This window comes from Drosophila navojoa, chromosome 5, assembly GCF_054131105.1.
Source record: "Drosophila navojoa isolate 15081-1374.11 chromosome 5, UAZ_NAV_1.0, whole genome shotgun sequence".
NCBI classification, from domain to species: domain Eukaryota; kingdom Metazoa; phylum Arthropoda; class Insecta; order Diptera; family Drosophilidae; genus Drosophila; species Drosophila navojoa.
Genome location: NC_142893.1, coordinates 6959030 through 6977711, shown reverse-complemented (window position 1 = coordinate 6977711; position 18682 = coordinate 6959030). Strand labels below are relative to the sequence as shown.

General features: G+C 36.4%; 1 protein-coding gene across 10 annotated transcripts in view; it reads right to left on the bottom strand.

Moving 5' to 3' along the window:
- Positions 1-10699: 10699 nt before the first annotated feature.
- The window catches only part of LOC108655108 (uncharacterized), a 17712-nt gene continuing 9729 nt past the window's right edge, over positions 10700-18682 (bottom strand). For 9 of the 10 annotated variants that reach the window (XM_089262102.1, XM_089262100.1, XM_089262099.1 and 6 more), the window contains 4 exons: positions 15996-17201; positions 15608-15928; positions 15348-15542; positions 10700-15033 (listed from right to left, as the gene is read on the bottom strand). In XM_089262102.1, coding sequence (XP_089118228.1) covers positions 14575-15033; positions 15348-15542; positions 15608-15928; positions 15996-17201 — 2181 coding nt within the window. In that variant the 3' untranslated portion in view covers positions 10700-14574. Of the gene's footprint in view, positions 15034-15347; positions 15543-15607; positions 15929-15995; positions 17202-18682 lie in introns of those variants that run through there. The other variant, XM_018106819.2, reaches the window with a different exon arrangement.

Genomic DNA, 18682 nt, shown 5'->3' with positions numbered 1-18682 from the left:
CAGCGAGAACAGCCGTCGATAGGCGATAAATTAAAGAACACTTTTTGTCGTTCATTTTAATTAGCTTTTCGTTCACTTTTACTCAAAATGGCAGCAGTAGCAATTGAAGTGCGTGCAAATTTGAGTCAAGCAGTTCAATTAGTTCAAAATGGCGGCCAGCGCACGATAGGCGTTAGATCATTGAACTATTAAAGTCGTTCATTTGTCTTCCTTCTCTCTTTCTTTCTTAGTGGCTTACTCAAAATGGCACCAGTTCGATAGTCCAATAAGTGCGTGCAATTTGAAGTCATGCATTTTAATTAGCTCAAAATGGCAGCGATTCGATAGCCGATAACTGCCAAACATTTGGCATTTTCGACATTTGTCATGCATTTTAATTACATTCACGTTTGCTGCTATTGATGACTTTAAAAGGCATCTGGCGCGGCGTAATTAATTGTACACTCGTTGCATTCCAAGGCTATTCACACACACACACACACACATACATGTATGTATACGTAGCAGCTAAAAAAACAAACATTCAAGTGTTGCACCGTCTATGGGTTTGCCTTCTGCCACTGTTTTTCTATCAAATTAACGCTCAACACTGTGGTAGATGTCCGCTGTGGATGTGGCTGTGGCAGTGACAACAGTCCTGCCTTCTTTGTGGATTTACATTTTGACAAGGCGACTCAATTAGTTAAACCACAAAATGCCAAAGCCGACATCGGTCGCGACACAAGCTTTACATACATACATATTTCAAATTGAATTGAATTTATGCACCCTCCGCAGCCATCAAATGTTTTCTCTCAATTTATTTAGCGTACCTTCAACTTTAACATCAATTTGTGGTTGGGCTCTACGACTCCCCCGTTAGATCAGTATGCAGTTGTCATAACAGTGGTATGCCCAGCTATTATCATTGACTAAATGTTTTGATAATTTAAATAAGATGTTAGCTGAATGAAAAATTTGTAAAATTAGTAGATATTTTGTCGGGAATTTCTGAGAGGGAAGGAAATTTGAATTTGAAATATTTTTATTGCGCATTTAATTTTCACTTTTATATATTTATAATATATAATTAAAAATATATTTTTATTTTGTGTTTATTTTATATGTACATATTTTTATTTATAGTATATTTTTTACTTGTATTTATTTTTATATATTTTTTTTTTATATTTTATTTGCCATAACTTTTTTTATTTATTTATATTTATTTATTTATTTATATTATTTGCCATAATAATATTTTGTTTGCCATGAATTCTACTGTTTTATAAAAATATTTTTTTATTTTTATTTTTAGTCATTTTGAAATATTTTGCTCCACTGTGCCGGCTTATTGGCTTTCGCGACTAAAAGCAACGCCGACCATATTCGCGTCCGTTGTGTTAGAATAACGCTTCCCCATTCCGCAATTCCCCAAGCCCCCGCAACTCCGCTGGCTATTGCCTAAACATTTGCCATTTACCACAAATGTACAAAGCATTTTGGATGCTCACATCTTGAAATCTTTTGCTAGACAGACGCAGAGGAAGACGAAGGAGGAGGAACGGGTGCGGGGGGGGGACAGCCAAATGAACCCCATCATTAAGTGCGTAAATGTACTGTAAATAGACAAACGCGTTTTGAATAAATTTCGAACAAAAAGCTCGTAAAGAGTTGCATGCCACGGGGTTGAATGTGGCGATAGGCACAGCGAGAGGGGTGAGGCGGGGAGGGGACCGCGAGAGGGGAGACTATGTAAATTCCCTGGGCAAACACAGGAAAAAAGGCAGGCAGATCGACAGTTAGACAGTTAGACAGCCTCTGTGGACCGTGGAGCTGGCGGTCAACAGGGCGTAGAATCAATAAGGCAACAAAAGGATAAACGGCATCAAGTGGGCGGGTGAGCTAACGGGTGGCTATATTATTATGATAATTTGGCGTGACAAATTGAAGACGAACTTTTAACATTGTCACAATATTTGCAGTGGCAACAGAGAACGAGGCGAAGGCGACGGCAGCAGAGGCTGCGGCAGAGGCAGAGGCTGCGGCAGAGACTGAGGCAGCAAATGCGCAAAGCAAACACTTCACACATGTCAGACTAGAAAACCCTTTAGCTTTAGCTCGAGAGACAGAGAAAGAGCATCGGGTTGAATGCTAGATTAGACAGTAGTAGTTGGGCTAAATGGGCGTGGCAAGTGCTCATTAAGAGCGCTAGGCGTTATGGTTACAAATAATTTGACACTTGTGTTAATTGTCATTGAGCAGCGGGCATGCCAGAGAAAGCTGAAATACGAACTCAATACATCTGTAGTCTATCTCACTCACACACACACTATCCCTCTCACGCTCTAGCTGTCTGTGTCTGCTGCTTTGTTGCCGTGTCTAATGAGATTTGCGCCCAAGGAGTCAGATTCAGGCGAAAAGGTGCAAACAGACTGCGCAGGGGAGAGGGGAGAGGGGAGAGGGGAGAGCGCAGAGGGGTAAGCCGTGGTAGGCAAAGCAGGCGTCGATGCGTAATTCATAAAACCATTGAAAAGGCAACAAAAATGAAAAAGAAAAGGAAAAGGAAATCGGCCTAGAGCTGACTCTACCTAGAGCTCTCCCTATCACCCATCTCTCACACTCTCCCTCTCTGTCTCTCTTTGTGGCTGTCTCTTTCGCCCTTTATCTGTCCATCATCAGCTCTGGCTGCCGTCTTTGTTACGCCTGTCACACACAAAGGCGTTCGAGATTGAGGCGTGGCTGTTGTGGCTCTTATTTTGGCATTGGGCATCCAAGATCCGTGCTAAAGAGCCCCTGGCCCATGGTCTCGCCCATTTGCGGTTGCACACACACACACAGCCTCACAATCACAATCCCAATCCCTATGCCGATTCCAATCCCAATCCCAGTCCTCCTCAGCTCTTCTCTCCATCGAGCGAACAAAAGCACTCAGCAAACTGATTGAAACATTTCCGCTGTTTGTTATTCTTGCCAGCGACTGGATTTACAGATTTTCCAAACGGATTAGGCAGAAGCAAAGCCAGATAGATAGTCTGAGAGAGAGAGAGAGAGAGAGGGAGAGAGAAAGCCAAAAAAAAGAAGCTGAAATTGTGAAAACAAAAAGAAACGGTATTTCGTTTGCCCGTTGATCTTGGCCAGGCGATTAGTGCGGCCAGACAAATTGCAAATTGTTTTATAGTTTGTATATGGATACAGGGTATACCCAGTATTCAAATGGGTATTAGCTGTGGGCCTCGGCGTATATTACAGGCATTCAGAAACGCATTCAATCTGCATGATTTGTCTGTTGATTCTGCTCTTGAGCCGTTCGTCAATCTGTCTCAGCTCATCTGAGTTGATCTCAATGAGTAGCAGAGCTAGAAATTTAGGCTTACTTAACTCAGTTAACGCGTCTTAAGATCTCTCATTTAGCAGAACAAAATATCATACGATATGCTACATTAAATATATTTTATGCACTCAGTTAAGAGCTAGAAGTATAAGCAGTAAGTAAATTAAATATTATAAGGAAATTTTGAAGGTAAAATATCTAAATAAAAAACTAAATCTTAAATATTAAAAAAAAAAAAATTATATATTAACAGAAAAACTAAAATACTATATATATAGCTTTATATTGATTTTATATATGTATATTTTACTTTTTAATAATTTTAAAGCTTGGCAAATTAAAAACAAAATATTTAAAAATTAAAAAATATATATGTATATCAACAGAAAAATTAATATATTAAATATATTGCAATATATTGATTTTATATATGTGTGTATGTATATTTTAATTTTAATCAATTTTGGAGGTAAAATCTAAATAAATATCAAATTACACATCTAAGAATTAAAAACAAATAATAAATAATAATAATTTAATAATAAATTTTGGAGGTAAAATGTAAATAAAAATCAAATTACACATCTCAGAATTAAAAACAAATGTTAACAGAAAAATGTAAATATAATTCAATATATTGGTTTTATATAAGTATATATAATATTATAATATTTAAGAATTACAAAATATATAAACAAACAAATTCGCATTTTTTGTTTATATTTGTATATATATATATATATATTTTTTTTAATTTATTTTATTTTTATTTTATTATTATTGTTATTTTATTATTTATTTATTTTTTTTTTTTTTTGTCTTTGGTATATGTATTTATTTGTAATATTTTTAATACAATCAATTTTTTATATTTCTTTTTTTTTAAATTTATTTATTCTATTTTTTGTTTGTCTTAGGTATATTTATTTATAATTTTTTTAATAAATTCAAAATATATATATTTTTGTTGTTGTTAATACTCTAAAAGAAAGATCAAGTAATCTGCCAAGTTTCAGAAACATACATATGAAATATATATATATGTATATATACATATATACTCAGTATAAAATATACTCCATTAAAGTTTCCCACACACACACAGTTTCCAGGGCATCATCGAGTCGAGCACTCTCATTCGCTGCCCATCAGCTTCGATTGTTTATGCAGCTGATGTTGCCTTTAGCGAGTTTTTAGTTGTATTTTTGCCATTTGAAATTCGCTTTTTGTGCTCTATCTATTTTGTTGGTTAGTTAAGTGCATCATTTTGTGGGCCAATTTAACTAATTTAACTAAATTGGCTTTGCAATTTACCAATTGCTCGACCCATTTGCTAAACCAAACAACAGAAACAGAGTCAAGACTCAGCTCAAGTCGAGAGCTGATTCAGCTGCGAAGCTTTCCCAGCCTTTTGTGTTTGTAAAATTGAAAAATCGTATTAAATTACGAGACGAGCTCGAAAGAAAATTGAAGTCAAATCAAAAATCCCAAAAAAAAAATAAACGAGAGAATGTAGAACATATATGGATATATATTTATATACATATATAATATTGTCTATGGAGCATGCATTGTGCATGCGATTCAATTATGAATTAATAAAGATTTTCGGCCCGCAGGCAAGATTTGGGTTACAAACACGAGCCAGGGTTGGGGATGGACGGACGGACGATCGGATAGACTGACTGACGTACTGACTGGACGTGAACCATGCAGACGAGTGTGTACACTGGGGAAAAATTTCTATAAAGGCTAAAGGCGTAAAGAATTAAAAAATATATAATCGAATAAAAAGAAAAAAAATATATATATTATAATAATTATATATAAATATAATAATTAAAATATGAAACCTGTTTCATATTTTATAATTTATAATAACATGAAATATTCACTATATTTAAAATAAATAAAATTATAAATAAATAAAAAAATAAATAAATAAAAAGATGAAATATTTATTTAATTTATATTTGTTATACGAACAATATATTGTTTAATTCGATTATTTATTCAGCTTCAATAAATTCTTGTTAATATTGAATTTCTTGTTGATATTTAAAAATAATAAAATAAATAAACAAACCAAGAGTAAATGTACCAATCGTATTTTAATTTTAAAATCATTATTTTATTTTTATTTATTTTTTAATATTTAATTTTAAATTTAATGTATTGAATATTAAAATTCATTATTATATATATTTTTTTAATACTTTTAATATATTTTAATAGGAAAATAAAAAATTAAATACTAAGAAAATAAAAATAAAAATAAAATAATAATATAAATAAACAAACCAGGAGTAAATATACCTATCGTATTTTAATTTTAAATTATTATATATATTTTTTAAATATATTTAATTTTTAATTTAATGTATTGAATATTAAATATTATTATTTTTGCATAGATATTCTAGTTTAATATTTTGTTTTATACAACATCTAAAAACTTACAACAAATGAATCCACACTGAATTAGCTCGAATTTTCTCCAAGTGTAGGCAACCCCTCTGTGGTAAGTATGTTGCCGTTTTGGCTTTACGGATTTGCCAAACACAACAACAACAAATCCGTTACAACAACACGAATAATGGACAAGAACTTTTGGCTTTTGTCTCTAGCTCAGTCTAACTCTATCTCACACACACTCTCTCTCTCTCTTTCTTTCTCTATCTCTGTGTGTGTAACTTGATGCACATTTGCTGTCCCCTTTTTATTGAAAGATAATTGGGTTCGCATCATCGCTCAGACAGGCATGAAGAGCATCCAGCACCGCTCGCAATTCAATTGAGATTCAAATTCACTTAGTTCACAAAGCGGGCCACAAAAATCGAGCTCGAACTTATTGTGTTACAGCTGGGAATATTGCACCACCAACGGCAGCACCACCGCCACCACTTCCGCCACATTTTCATCACCCGCAACTGCCACGCCTCCTCCGCCGCCCCCCCCCCCCCCACATCAGCAGCATTAACGCTTTGACGTGTAAATGTTATCTCTTTTACAAATTAAGCCTCGCCACGATTTGGCATCGAATTCACTTGAGTTTCATTTGCTATTTTTCTATTTTTTTCTCTTATGAATACCCCTGCTACTGCCACGCCTCTTTGCCCACAATCATAGCAAAATGTTGAACAATTAAGTGTAATTTGAACCTGCCGAACTGAACTCATCCGCATTGCTAATGTGGCCTCAGCACAAATTGAAGCCAGCCAAAGTTCGTGGCATCAACAAGGTCAACAGCTAACGTGTGTGCGAGAGAGAGGGAGAGAGAGATTTTTCCATATTTGTATATGCCTAGGGAATTTATGGAGCTCAATTAGGATTCATTAAAAATCTGTTCAAATTCTAGATTTTACTGCTGTCAGACTTATTCCATCAGCCATTAAATTTTTTTAAACTTTATAGTAACATTTTTATTGCTAGAAATTCTTGGAATATAATATTTAATACTTAACATTTTAGCATGTAACTTTATACAAATAATATATGTACATATATACACATGCATATATATATACATATTATATTATTTGCATTTAACATTTAAAATTTATGTAATTTTCATTGCAAAACAAGGGTATTTATAAATTCATTTATTTTCTATATATTTTTGCTGAAATTATAAATTTAAACAAAAGCTTCCTAATTTATTGTATGTAAAAAACAAAAATTAATTTTCATTCTAAAAGAGCGAAAATTTCTGCTGCTATATTTTTGTTTATAGTTATTTATATATAGTAATTTATTATTATTTTATATATAATTATTTCTCTTTTTTAATGTTTATTAAAATTACATTTTGATTGGCTTAAATATAATCATTTCGGCGTCATACATATATATATATTTAAATTAAATATTTTCCAATGCTAAGATTTTAAAGAAAATGTTTGCAATGATATATATTTATATATATATATATATATATATATATATATTATATTTTTATTAGATTAAAAGTTAAGTATGTAAATAATTTTATTGTTTATTATTAATTAATTTATTTAATTTATATAATTATTTTACATATAGTTATTTATCTTTCTTTAATGTTTATTAAAATTTAATTTTCAGCGGCTTAAATGTAATTATTTCGGCCTAATTTATATATTTAACAAAATTTTTACCAATGCCAAAGTTTTAAAGAAAATGTTTGCAATTAAATGATTTATTTTTATAAGACTAAATATAAGAATTTTAGGTTTAATTTTATTTAGTTTTATTTATTATTATATTTTACTTATTATTCTATTATTTTATTATAATTCGTATTGAAAACTATTAGGCGCAAATAAAAAAAAAAAATGCTAAATTTAATACACTAACAAATTGTTTTTTTATTTATTTTATTTTTAATTAGTTGATTTGGTCTTAAACCAAGTTATATATATATATATGTATATGTGTAAATATATATTTTTTTATGCGTAACGCTTGATTGAATTCGCTAGATCGTCTTACGTAGCGCTGGGCCTATTGCCAAGTTCTAAGCGGTTTAGCTCTGTTACTTAGGGCCCACACACACACACATGCGTCAATTATATATGTATATTGATTATGAATATGTATGAATATATATTTGTGTATATATATAAATCGCTGCACATGCCACGACCCAAAATATGATCCTAAGCGAACGAATGTTAAAGGCTTATGTCAAGCGCACACTTGGCTGCCGTCAGGCGAGGCACCAGAGACAGAGAGAGAGAGAGAGAGAGGGTGAGAAGCAGTTAGCTATATATGTGTATATATGTATGTATGTATATGCATGTGCATCACATTTGTAGCGCGATAACTGAAGCCAAATCCGCTTAGGGCCAAATAATCGCCGTTTGAAAATAAAAACACGCGCATCAACGACACCAAAGACCAGAGACCAAAGACCAAAGCTGTCAATGATTATAAACCAATAACAACAACAACAACAATAACCACACACACTGTGGCCGCCACACATTTTGTGCAACCTTCACGGTGCCTGTCAGTGTATTATATTCCAATACCAATTCCAATGCCTATTCCATTCCATTTGCCGCCTCTAATGACATATTTAAAAGGTGTTAATCGTCTCATTGAAAGATTTGTCAGGCAGATTGTTAAATGCCAGCCAGTCAGCCAGGCACACAAACACACATACATATATATATACACATATATGTACATATATAGGTATATATATTCCTTTATCTCATCTCATATCTGCTGTAAATATTGATGTTGCTTTTATGCCTATTTTGCCAGCTTAAGCAAAGATCTAGCTCAATGCATTATCCTTGCCCGAACAACCCCTGCTGCTGTAGTTACCCTAGATCCGCTGCCTGGCCATAGCCCGTGTCTCTCTCTCTCTCTCTCTCTCTCTCTCTGCTTCCCTATTAGTTGCAGCCGCTGCTCAGTCAATCGTATTTTTGGCTTTATGGCGCATTATCCTCTAAATCGCAAACAAAACTGCAAACAAATTTTGCCAATGCCCAGGCTAAGGCTTATACCAAACAACAACAACAACAACAGCAACTGCAACTGCAACTGCAACCGCTATTGCAATTGCAGCAGCAGCAGCAACAACAACAACAACAACTGCATTAGCAGCTAAAGCCTCTGGCTTTGCCAAATGACCTCAGCTAAAAGGCTAAGACGTTTTCATTCACTGCCGACATTGATATACAGTAGTAACTGGAATGGGACAAACGCACACACATACACAAGTATACACACACACACACACGCATGCACAGTCAAAAGAGATATGTATATAGTATAGCTATAATGCATTTAAAATCATATTGAGAGCAAGCCAAAAAAACTTCCCATTCTCTGCTCAGCTTAGCTTTCAGACTAATTCAGCCAAATTACAGGGTATGAATTAAATTAAATCAACACAAACACAAATGCTTAAGCAATTTTAGATTAGATATTTAGAGAATATATCAGCATTTGTTAATGGAGCAAAATTACAGGGTATCAAATGGGTAACAAACTGCCTACTTATTAAAGAGCCTTATATACAGGCTGGATATATAAATAGAAATATGTTGCTAACATAAATTATAGAATATTTCTGCCACATATGGAGAGAGATTCAGAAAGTAAGTAAACAAAATATGCAGCACAAATCACAGGGTATTTCTTGCGCACCACAAATCACACTTTATACAGGGTATTATTTATGCACTAGACATCAGCAATTTGCTGCTTTAACTTATGACAGCGCATTATGCATGCACAAATATGCAATAAATTATAGGGTATTTAATAGACAGCCGCTGCAACTTAAAGCACAGCACTCAACGTGGACGATGCAGCAACAACTTTCATACATTTTTCATGACAGTTCAAAAGGTTATATTTAGATTTTACGCATTTATGCAATATGTTGATGGATCTATATGTATGTGGAAATGCGCATATATACTACACACACATATACATATAACCACACACATAAAAATATATTCATATGCAGCACTATTTTTAGCGTCTGCGCAGTTGCTTATATACAACAAATTTCATTGCCAGTTTAACGCATGCTGCACCACTGTGCTGCTTGTGACTCTGCCATTGGCGCTGCTAGCGTTAGCCAATCAGCAGTGAGCAGCTTAAGCTGCTTGCAAGCTGTAAAGCAGTGCAGAGCAAGTAGTGCAACTGCGAACAATTCTGAGCTGCTGTAAACTTAATGAAATTTCGTGTACTAAAAATGTTATTAGAATTTGATGTGAGTCCTTCTGTAATTTAACATACGACTGTTAGATATGGACGCTAACATAAGACTGCTTAGCAGCGCTGCTGAGAACTGTTAAGTTTCATAAGAATTTACATTTCCTTTTTTCCTTGACTTTTTAGTACAACAACGCAAACTTGACTGTAGGGTTAACGTTAACAGCAACAACACGTTAACATAGTGAAGTAGAATCAATTAACATAACCCACATATTAACATAATGAGCATATGTAAATGAAAATATTTATAAACGCATATATACCCTGCATTTCCAGAGCATAACTAATGAAAATTTCCTTTTTTTGTTTTAAACCATTTTTATTTTTAAAAAAATTAACATGCCTTTTATTGTTGTTGTTTTTTTGTTTGATTTTGTTTTAGCTATAATTATAATTACTAATTAAGTAAATGTTTTGTTACCTTTCTTAGCCACTTTATTTGTTTTTTTTTTTTTCTTATTTTTTTTTTTTTTAATTTTTTTATAGTATTAATCTATTTAAAAATTCAACACGAAAGTTCAGCTAAAAAAAATTGCTCAATTGTTGCGTTCAACGTTAAACGTTTTTGATTTTTCCATTTGTTTTTAATTGTTAAAACAATTTATTATTTGTTTTGTGTTTTTGTTTTAAACCCAGCCACAAATTTGCATTAAATATTATTAATTAATATTTCGCCTTTTTATAACAATTTGTTCATAATCTAATTAACAAGTTTATGCAAAAGTTTTGTGTCTTTAAAAATAAAAACAAAGCTTAAAATTATGCATAATTAATTCATATTTTAAGAAAAATTTAAATTGAGCATTAAAATTAAGTGAACACAACAGCAAAAAAAAATATTAAATATATATAGATAAAGATGTATATATATGTATGTATGTTTATATATAAAAACCATTTACAATATTTGCTACAGGTATGTGTGTAAGTATGTGTACAAATATATATATATAAATATATATGTGTTTGTGTGTGTGTGTAAAATGCAAGTGCTGCAGGCCCTGCCAAAAACGTTGACTGTGCTATAAACAAAATTAACAACAAATATAACTTTAAAGCTAAATTTTTATGAATTAAAAATAAACCCAAATTTACAAATTGTTTCTTTCATATAAAAAATGTTTTACATTTAGTAATTATATAACAAATTTAATTAGTTTAAATTAATAATTATTATTTATATATATTTTGCTACTAGATCTCTGAACTCTAGAAATTGTTTTTTTTTTTTTTTTTTTTTTTTATTGATTTATTTTTATTTTTATTTTTTTGCTTTTGTGAACCTCATGGACGGATGTTGAATCTGAAGTGTAAAAAATTGGCGCACAGCAGCTCAGCGAGAGGCTGCATACAACCCCCGAGTGATGTCAAAGAGGGGCGAAAGAGATGGGGGTGAGGCGGAGGGAGCTAGGTTGGTAGTGGAGCGGATAGTTGGGGATTAAGGAATTAGATCACGAGTTTCAAAGAAAAACCAAAATGAAGTCTTCAGCCTTTCGATTTCATTTTGGTTTTTCTTTGAAACTCGTGATCCAATTCCTTCTATCCCTAACTATCCGAGGAAGAGATCAAAAAGTGGGCTATAGGGGTTACTAGATAAGGGTAATAAAACTCAAACTGCATAAGATGAGGAAGTGTAGGGGATAACTTAGCTGGGGGATTGTTAGATTTTTAGTTGTAGGCTGGGTAGAAGATCCAATTTCAAGATCACAATTTTGAATTTTGAAAACTAAAGTTCAGTTAGATCAGCTAGGGTGCTGGGGGTAGCTTTGCTCAGGACAGATAGTTTCAAGTAGGGATTTATGTAGGGGGGCATCTTTATGGATCACAATTTCGATTACAAGACTTAAGTTAAGACAGCTCAATAAGGCTCAATGAGGCTGCCTGCAATACCCGAGAGATGTTAGCAAAGTGAGAGAGGGATGGGCTTAGCTAATAGTTGGATTAGGATAAGGGAAGGAGAGCGGGTAGAGGATCTTATAAGAGTGTGTGGATTAGTGTAAGTATTTAATCCTAATTAAGAATAGAGACAGTTGTTAGGGTGTGTGTGTGAGGGAGAGGGCAACATTAAGGATCACAATTTTGATTTTTAAACACTAAAGTTAACTAGATGCTAGTTTACTCTCATTTTGTACAGTGTATACGCAAAACGTGCTTCGTATATCGCATATAGGCATCTAAGGCATAGTTTATCTCATTATCTTTTGTTTTTTCTTCATTTTCGATTTTTCTAGTTTAAAGAAATTAAAATTTTTTCACATTTTCTTCTACTTTATCATTTTGTTTTGTTTTGTTTGTTTTTTTTTTTTACCAATTATTTACAACAATTTCGTATCACATTTGCATTTCGTTACATAAAAATTGCTTGAAATATATATATATATATATGTATCATATATATACGTATATGTGTGTGTGTGTGTATACTTTTTTGACACAGTGTCAGTTTGTTGTATGCGCATGTAGTCATCTTTTTGAGCAGCACTGTGCGAAAATTTTTCACGCTGGAAAAAAAGTTGCGAACTTTTGCAAAGCGCAATTTCCTTTTTTTTTTTCTCTCGTAGACTTAAGTTGATCTATATACATAGATATCGAGTGATATATAGATCTCTCTCTCTCTCTCTCACTTTCTATATATATATATATATCAATTTTTATAAGTTAGTTTAACTAGTAGCTAAGTAAAAGGTACGAGTATAATAATTCTGTGTGTGTGTGTGTGTATCTGTGTGTGTGTTGGCTAAAACAGTGTGTCCTGGCTATAACGTACAACTGTGTATATTCAGTATTTGCATATATACTATATACTATGTATACTCTATATAAAGATTATATCTGTTAATTAAATTGTATTGTTGTTATTCTTGTTTTGTTTTGTTTTTTTTATTGTTCCTAGATAAACTCTGAAAAACAATAACAAATTGAAAGCCCTTAGTTATGGTCAATATATGTGAAGTATATGGACAAAAGTGTGCACAGACATACAATATAGACTGTATGTATACCTATATATATATATATATATATCTGATCTGTATATATGTATATCTGTTGTCTTGTCTAGCTGCTTGTTTGTATATATCGAAGAAATGCCTAAGTTTTACAAAAGAAGAACGCCCTCTGGCGTTGGCGGCATGCACTAAAAACATCTGCCAGTTAAACTGGCTGTTAAATTTATTGCCTTCTCTATGCATTAATTTGTTGTTTTGTTTTTTTTTTTTTTTCTCTCTTACACTCGACTATAGACTAAAAAATTTGCTTTAATTAAGACTACATAACAGGATTTACGCATGGGTTTTACAACTTTCTTTCTTTTGAAGAACTCTCAAACTGTAAGTTTTCTCAACTTTTCTTCTCAGCTGCTGCTGCTGCAGCTTCTTCTTCTTCTTGTTTGTGTGGGATTAGGTAACTACGTAGCTCTCATTGTTTCTTGTATTATTTTTTTTTTTTGTTTTTGTATAAACATATTTGATTTTTTTTTCTTTTTAATAAACTTTTTAAACTAGCGTGTATTATTTATTGATTTCTTCACCTTTTGCTGCTTGTTCTTCTTCTTTTGCACTGATGCCTCCTGCATTGAGCTGTTAGATATACCGTTTGCCTTCTTGACTTGTCAGTGGCTGCCAAACTGCAGTGTCAGCTACGTTTTGTCTAGAATTTCTTTATATATATATATATATATGAGCCGATTCGTACCTGCTTAAAATATGGAAGCTTCGGTTTAGTTGAGTGTTAGCTGTCAGTGAATGTCAAACTGTAGTGTATGTCATATTCTTGCCCATATACATATATCTCTTTGCATAGAAGACTGTCAGTGGCTGCCAAACTATAGCTTCTAAGATACTGCAAGATGTTTGCCGTTTTCAGTGACTGTCAAACTGTATTTACATATCAATCTGTTTGTTCTTGATATTTATCCAGTGGCCATAAAACTGTAGTTAGAACAATGTGAGTTCGTTAGGCTGCCTCTTATCCAGTCACTGCTCAACTGTAGCTACGGTTGAATAGTTTGATTGATATACATCAGTTGCCATTAAACTGTACTCTGAGCAATTAATTTTCATTTTTTTGGTAACTGGCAACTGCAGTGGCTGTAAAACTGTGTTTACGTTTGTTCATCTTAGAAACTCAGCACACAGTGGCTGCCAAACTGTAGCTATCATTATATTCCATTTACAGCCCCTTTCAGCTGGCTAACTCTCATCAGTGGCTGTTAAACTGTAACATAGGATAAGCGTCTATTCTATCTTGGATGCATATTCTTTAGCAGTCACTGTCAAACTGTTGTTTACTCTACATGTATCTCTGCCCATATTTGTCTAGATTTCTCGTAAGCTGTCAATTGCCCTCAAACTGTCAACGTTTGTATATATCTACGTCATCTGCATCAGTGGCTGTCAAACTTAGCTATAAATTTACTTTGTATATATATGCAATTCTGTATACATATATGTATATGTATGTATATATCTCTCCTTATAACGTCTACTATGCAACTAATTGGCTGCCAAACTGTGTCAGTGGCCGCCAAACTGTGGCTGCTATTGATGGCTCTTGCTAAGCAGATGCGCATTGAACTCGTACACATTGTTGAGCTGCTCCCCGCAGATGTTGCACTTCCAGGGATTGCTCTCGCAGTGGCAGCCCTTGTGCAGGAAGTAGAGCGTCTCGTCGGGGAACTCGATGCCACAGAAATGGCAGGTGAGAATCAGTTTCCGATTCAGCTGAAGGTCGCTCTCCTGGCCGGACGACGTGATCGTCCCGTTGCAAATGGGCGTCGAGCTCTGGCTGCCGTTGTGTGTGCCGCCCGCTGGCGTTGTGGGCGTGCTGGCCGTGCTGCCACCCACCGAGGCGCCACCCGCACCGCCGCCCGCCCCATTCAGCATCGTCTGCTGCAGCTCGTGCTCCAGCGGCGTGGCATTCCGGGTGATACGATTGTTGGCCTTGGCGCAAATGCGACGCTTCAGATCCTCACGCAGAAGTGACTTCAAGGGCGAAACCTAAACGCGGGCGAGATGTGGCAGAAGAGAGAAGAGAAGTGAGAGAGAGTGAAAGACAGCGGAGAGAGAGAGAGCAGGAGAGTTGGAGATAGAGAGAGAATGAGTGACAAAAAGAGATGGACAGAACGAATAGAATGAATGACAGAGATAGAGAGAGTGAAAGAGAAGGAAGTATAAGTACGAGAAGGAAAGACAAGAAGTGAGTAGAAGAAGAAAGGGAGCGAGCGATAGTAAATGGGAAAATGAGTAAAACAGAGTAAGAAGAATATTAAAAAAGTGAGGTTAGGCAGCATGGAGAAGATGTATTTATCTACCTTAATCAATGAGGTGATTCTGTTGTTGTTGTTGTTGTTGCTGCTGCAATTGTTGTTGTTATTGTTATTGCTGCTGTTATTATTGTTGTTGTTGTTGTTATTGTTATTGTTATTGGCAGCACTTTCCGTATCGCTATTGGCATCACCATTGAGCGACTCCTTCTTGTCCGCCGCCTCCTCCAGCGACACCGGCTCCTGCGAGTCAATAAGAATCTATTGTAAAACAATTTCAAATTCTCTCCCAGATATCATTCGCTCACCTGTTTGATGGGTATTAGACTAATCGAAGGCGTTATGTGATTCTCGTGATGATGGTGATGATGATGGTGCGGCAGCTGATGGTGCAGATGGGCGTGGCTCTTGTTAGAGCCGCTGCTCGATGTGATGGGCGTGGCCTTGCAGTCCATCGGCAGCTCTTGGGGGGCGAGGAGCAGTGAATGTTCCTTTGAATCCAGTTCAGTTGAGCTACTGTTGTTGTTGTTGCTGCTGTTGCTGTGGTTGTTGTTGTTGGTACTTGTGTTGTTATTATTGTTGTTGTTGTTGCCCTGTTGAAGAAAAGATTCACGCAAAACGCAAATAAGCTAAAAGCCCATGAGCCATAGATGGATCGCATGTGAATGTGAAACTTGAACTGTAGATGGCGCTTACATTGAACAGCTCCGTATTGCCGCTCTCGCTGAGCGTTGAGATCTCCACGTGAGGCGTCAGAAAGTGCATGGGAGGCGTGGCATTCTCCAAAGATCGCATCGATTCACCGCTATCGCTCTGATGACTGGCCGCCACCTGCGATTGCCCCACCTGGGCCGGCGCCAGCGTCGACTGACCCACCTGGGGCTGTGCATAGCTGGCGGCTGCTGCTGCCGCTGCCGCTGCTGCCGCCGCCGCCGATGCCTGCGATTCGAGGGCCAGCAGCAGCGAGGAGGTGCCACCGGGACCCGGATTGTCCAGGTCGATGCCATGCCGATTGAAGAAATGTATCCTCAGGGATTTCATGGAGCCGGCGCGATAGCTGCACAACGGACACGTCTTGACCAGATCGTGCTGGCCCACGTGCTCGTTCTGGAAGTGGGCGCGCATCGCGATCTGCCGCTGGAATCCACGATTGCAGATGGGACAGTGATAAGGCAGCGTTTTCGTGTGCGTCGTAAAGTGCTCCGCCAGGTGATCCTTGCGGAAGAAGCGCTTCTGGCAGACGCGGCACTCGTACGGCTTGACGCCCGTGTGCCGCATCTTGTGGCGGCGCATGTTGGCGCCGTTGGAGAACTTCATGTTGCACACATCGCACTCGAAGACCTTGCGCGACGACGACGACGAGGAGTTGCCCGCCGGCGAGGAGCTGGCCGAGGAGCTCGAACCGGCGCCAGTTCCCGACGCTGACGCTGACGCCGCTGCTGCGGCCGATGCAGCCGATGTCTCCGTGGTGGCCAGCTCCTGCTTGCAGCTGTCCATGTGACTGACGCTCATGTTCTCCGGCTCGTCGCTCTGCTCGCTCTTCAGTCGCACCGCCACCACCTGCCCGGCCAAACACTGCACCACATGCAGCAGCAGCGACGCCCGCGAGCTCGTCTCAAAGTTATCGCAGCGTTCGCAACGGAATGTCATCGGCGGCGAGTGGGGCGCCGTGCTCAGATTTGTTGGCGTCGGCGTCGGTGTCGTGGCCAGGGATCGCGGCGACTCCTGTAACTCTGACTCCGAGGCCGCCTCCTTCAGGCTGCGCAGCGCCAGCGCATTGTGGTGCAGCAGGGCGGCCGTCGTCGGGGTCATGTCCACGATGAGGCCACCCACATTGTGATTGGTGTCTTTGAGGGCCAGCTCCATGCCGCTGGCTGCTGTGCTTATCCCTGCTTCGGCCATCTGCAAGAGGCAGGGGAGGGCAGAGATTAGAGGGGTAGAGCTGGGGATATGCAGTTGGACAATGTTGGTATTTATAGATCTGTGGTTAACGGAACATCCACCTGCATACAAAAGTTCAGCTCAGCCAGTTACTAAAATGAACTAGTTCGCAAAATGAATTAGTTCACAAAATGAACTAGTTCGCAAAATGAACTAGTTCGCAAATGAACTAACTCTCAAAATGATTTAGTTCTCAACCTGAGCGCAAGAATAATGGGAATGAAGGAAAAATTGAATGAAACACAAAATGAATGAATTGAAGTAACTCCCTAAATGAACCAGTTCCACTAGTGAACAAGTTCCACTAATGAAAATCTTGCGTATTTACATATTTACAGCTCCAATTCTGTATCCATAAGCTAAGCTGTCTAATTCCAAGACCATAGCCATAACTAATGGCATTTAAAAGTCTGGGCTATGCACGACCATAGAATCTATCAATAAATAAGACACATATAAAATTTGTTTCTCCCCACTTAAGCAAATGTTTGGCTTACCATAGTGGAAAACCAGGGGGGAAGGGCGGCGGGAACGCAAAGCCGACTGGCCAACCAATATGCTCGCTTTGCTGCCTATGAGCGGGCAACGAAACAAAAAGCAATCAAATCGGGGTCAGCATCTGGAGAGGTTTTGACCAATGCTTAAAGCCAATGCAACAAATTGGCCAAGAACAAGCCAAAACAGAGATATATAGATATGTATGGGTATAGGTATATGCATACAGGCATATATATATATATATATATATGTATATAGATGTATATATATGTCTGTCTATGTACAGTTAAGTTGGGCTGCAAATAAAAAAGCCATTTTTGGGCGTTCGCCACGTTGCATGAAAATACCAAAGTTATTGAGGCCAATTGGCTTGGTCGGGCAGGTGGGCACAGAGACACAAGCACAAATACACACACACACACACACAGATACACACAGATACACATAGATACACGCGGTTACTCAGCTACAGTTACATTTACTGAGATACAGCTGCATTCTAAGTCGAAGCGCGTCTACAGCTGCGTCTCTTCAATAGGTCAAAGTTGGGATGGTTTTATTTTTTTTTATTTTTTTTTTTTTTGCTCTTGCTCTTGCTTTTGTTTTTGTTTTTTTTTTTTTTTTTTTTGGTTTAAGAGTCACAAACCAAAACGAATTTTAACATAACAAATTGCGACCTTGAAATGAATGTAGATATATGTATGTATGTATGTATGTATATTGAGATATATAAGTGTATATACATACATATGTATATATAAATAGATATCTGCATTAGCATTAGCCAGTTCACAAAAGCCAGGGACAATCGAGCAGACAAGACTCCCAAGCCAGCAAACATAGCTAAACATATACATATACACACACTCACACACACACACACACACACACACATACCATATAGTACATCATCATGCAAATTGGGGGCATTTCAAAAGTTTTAA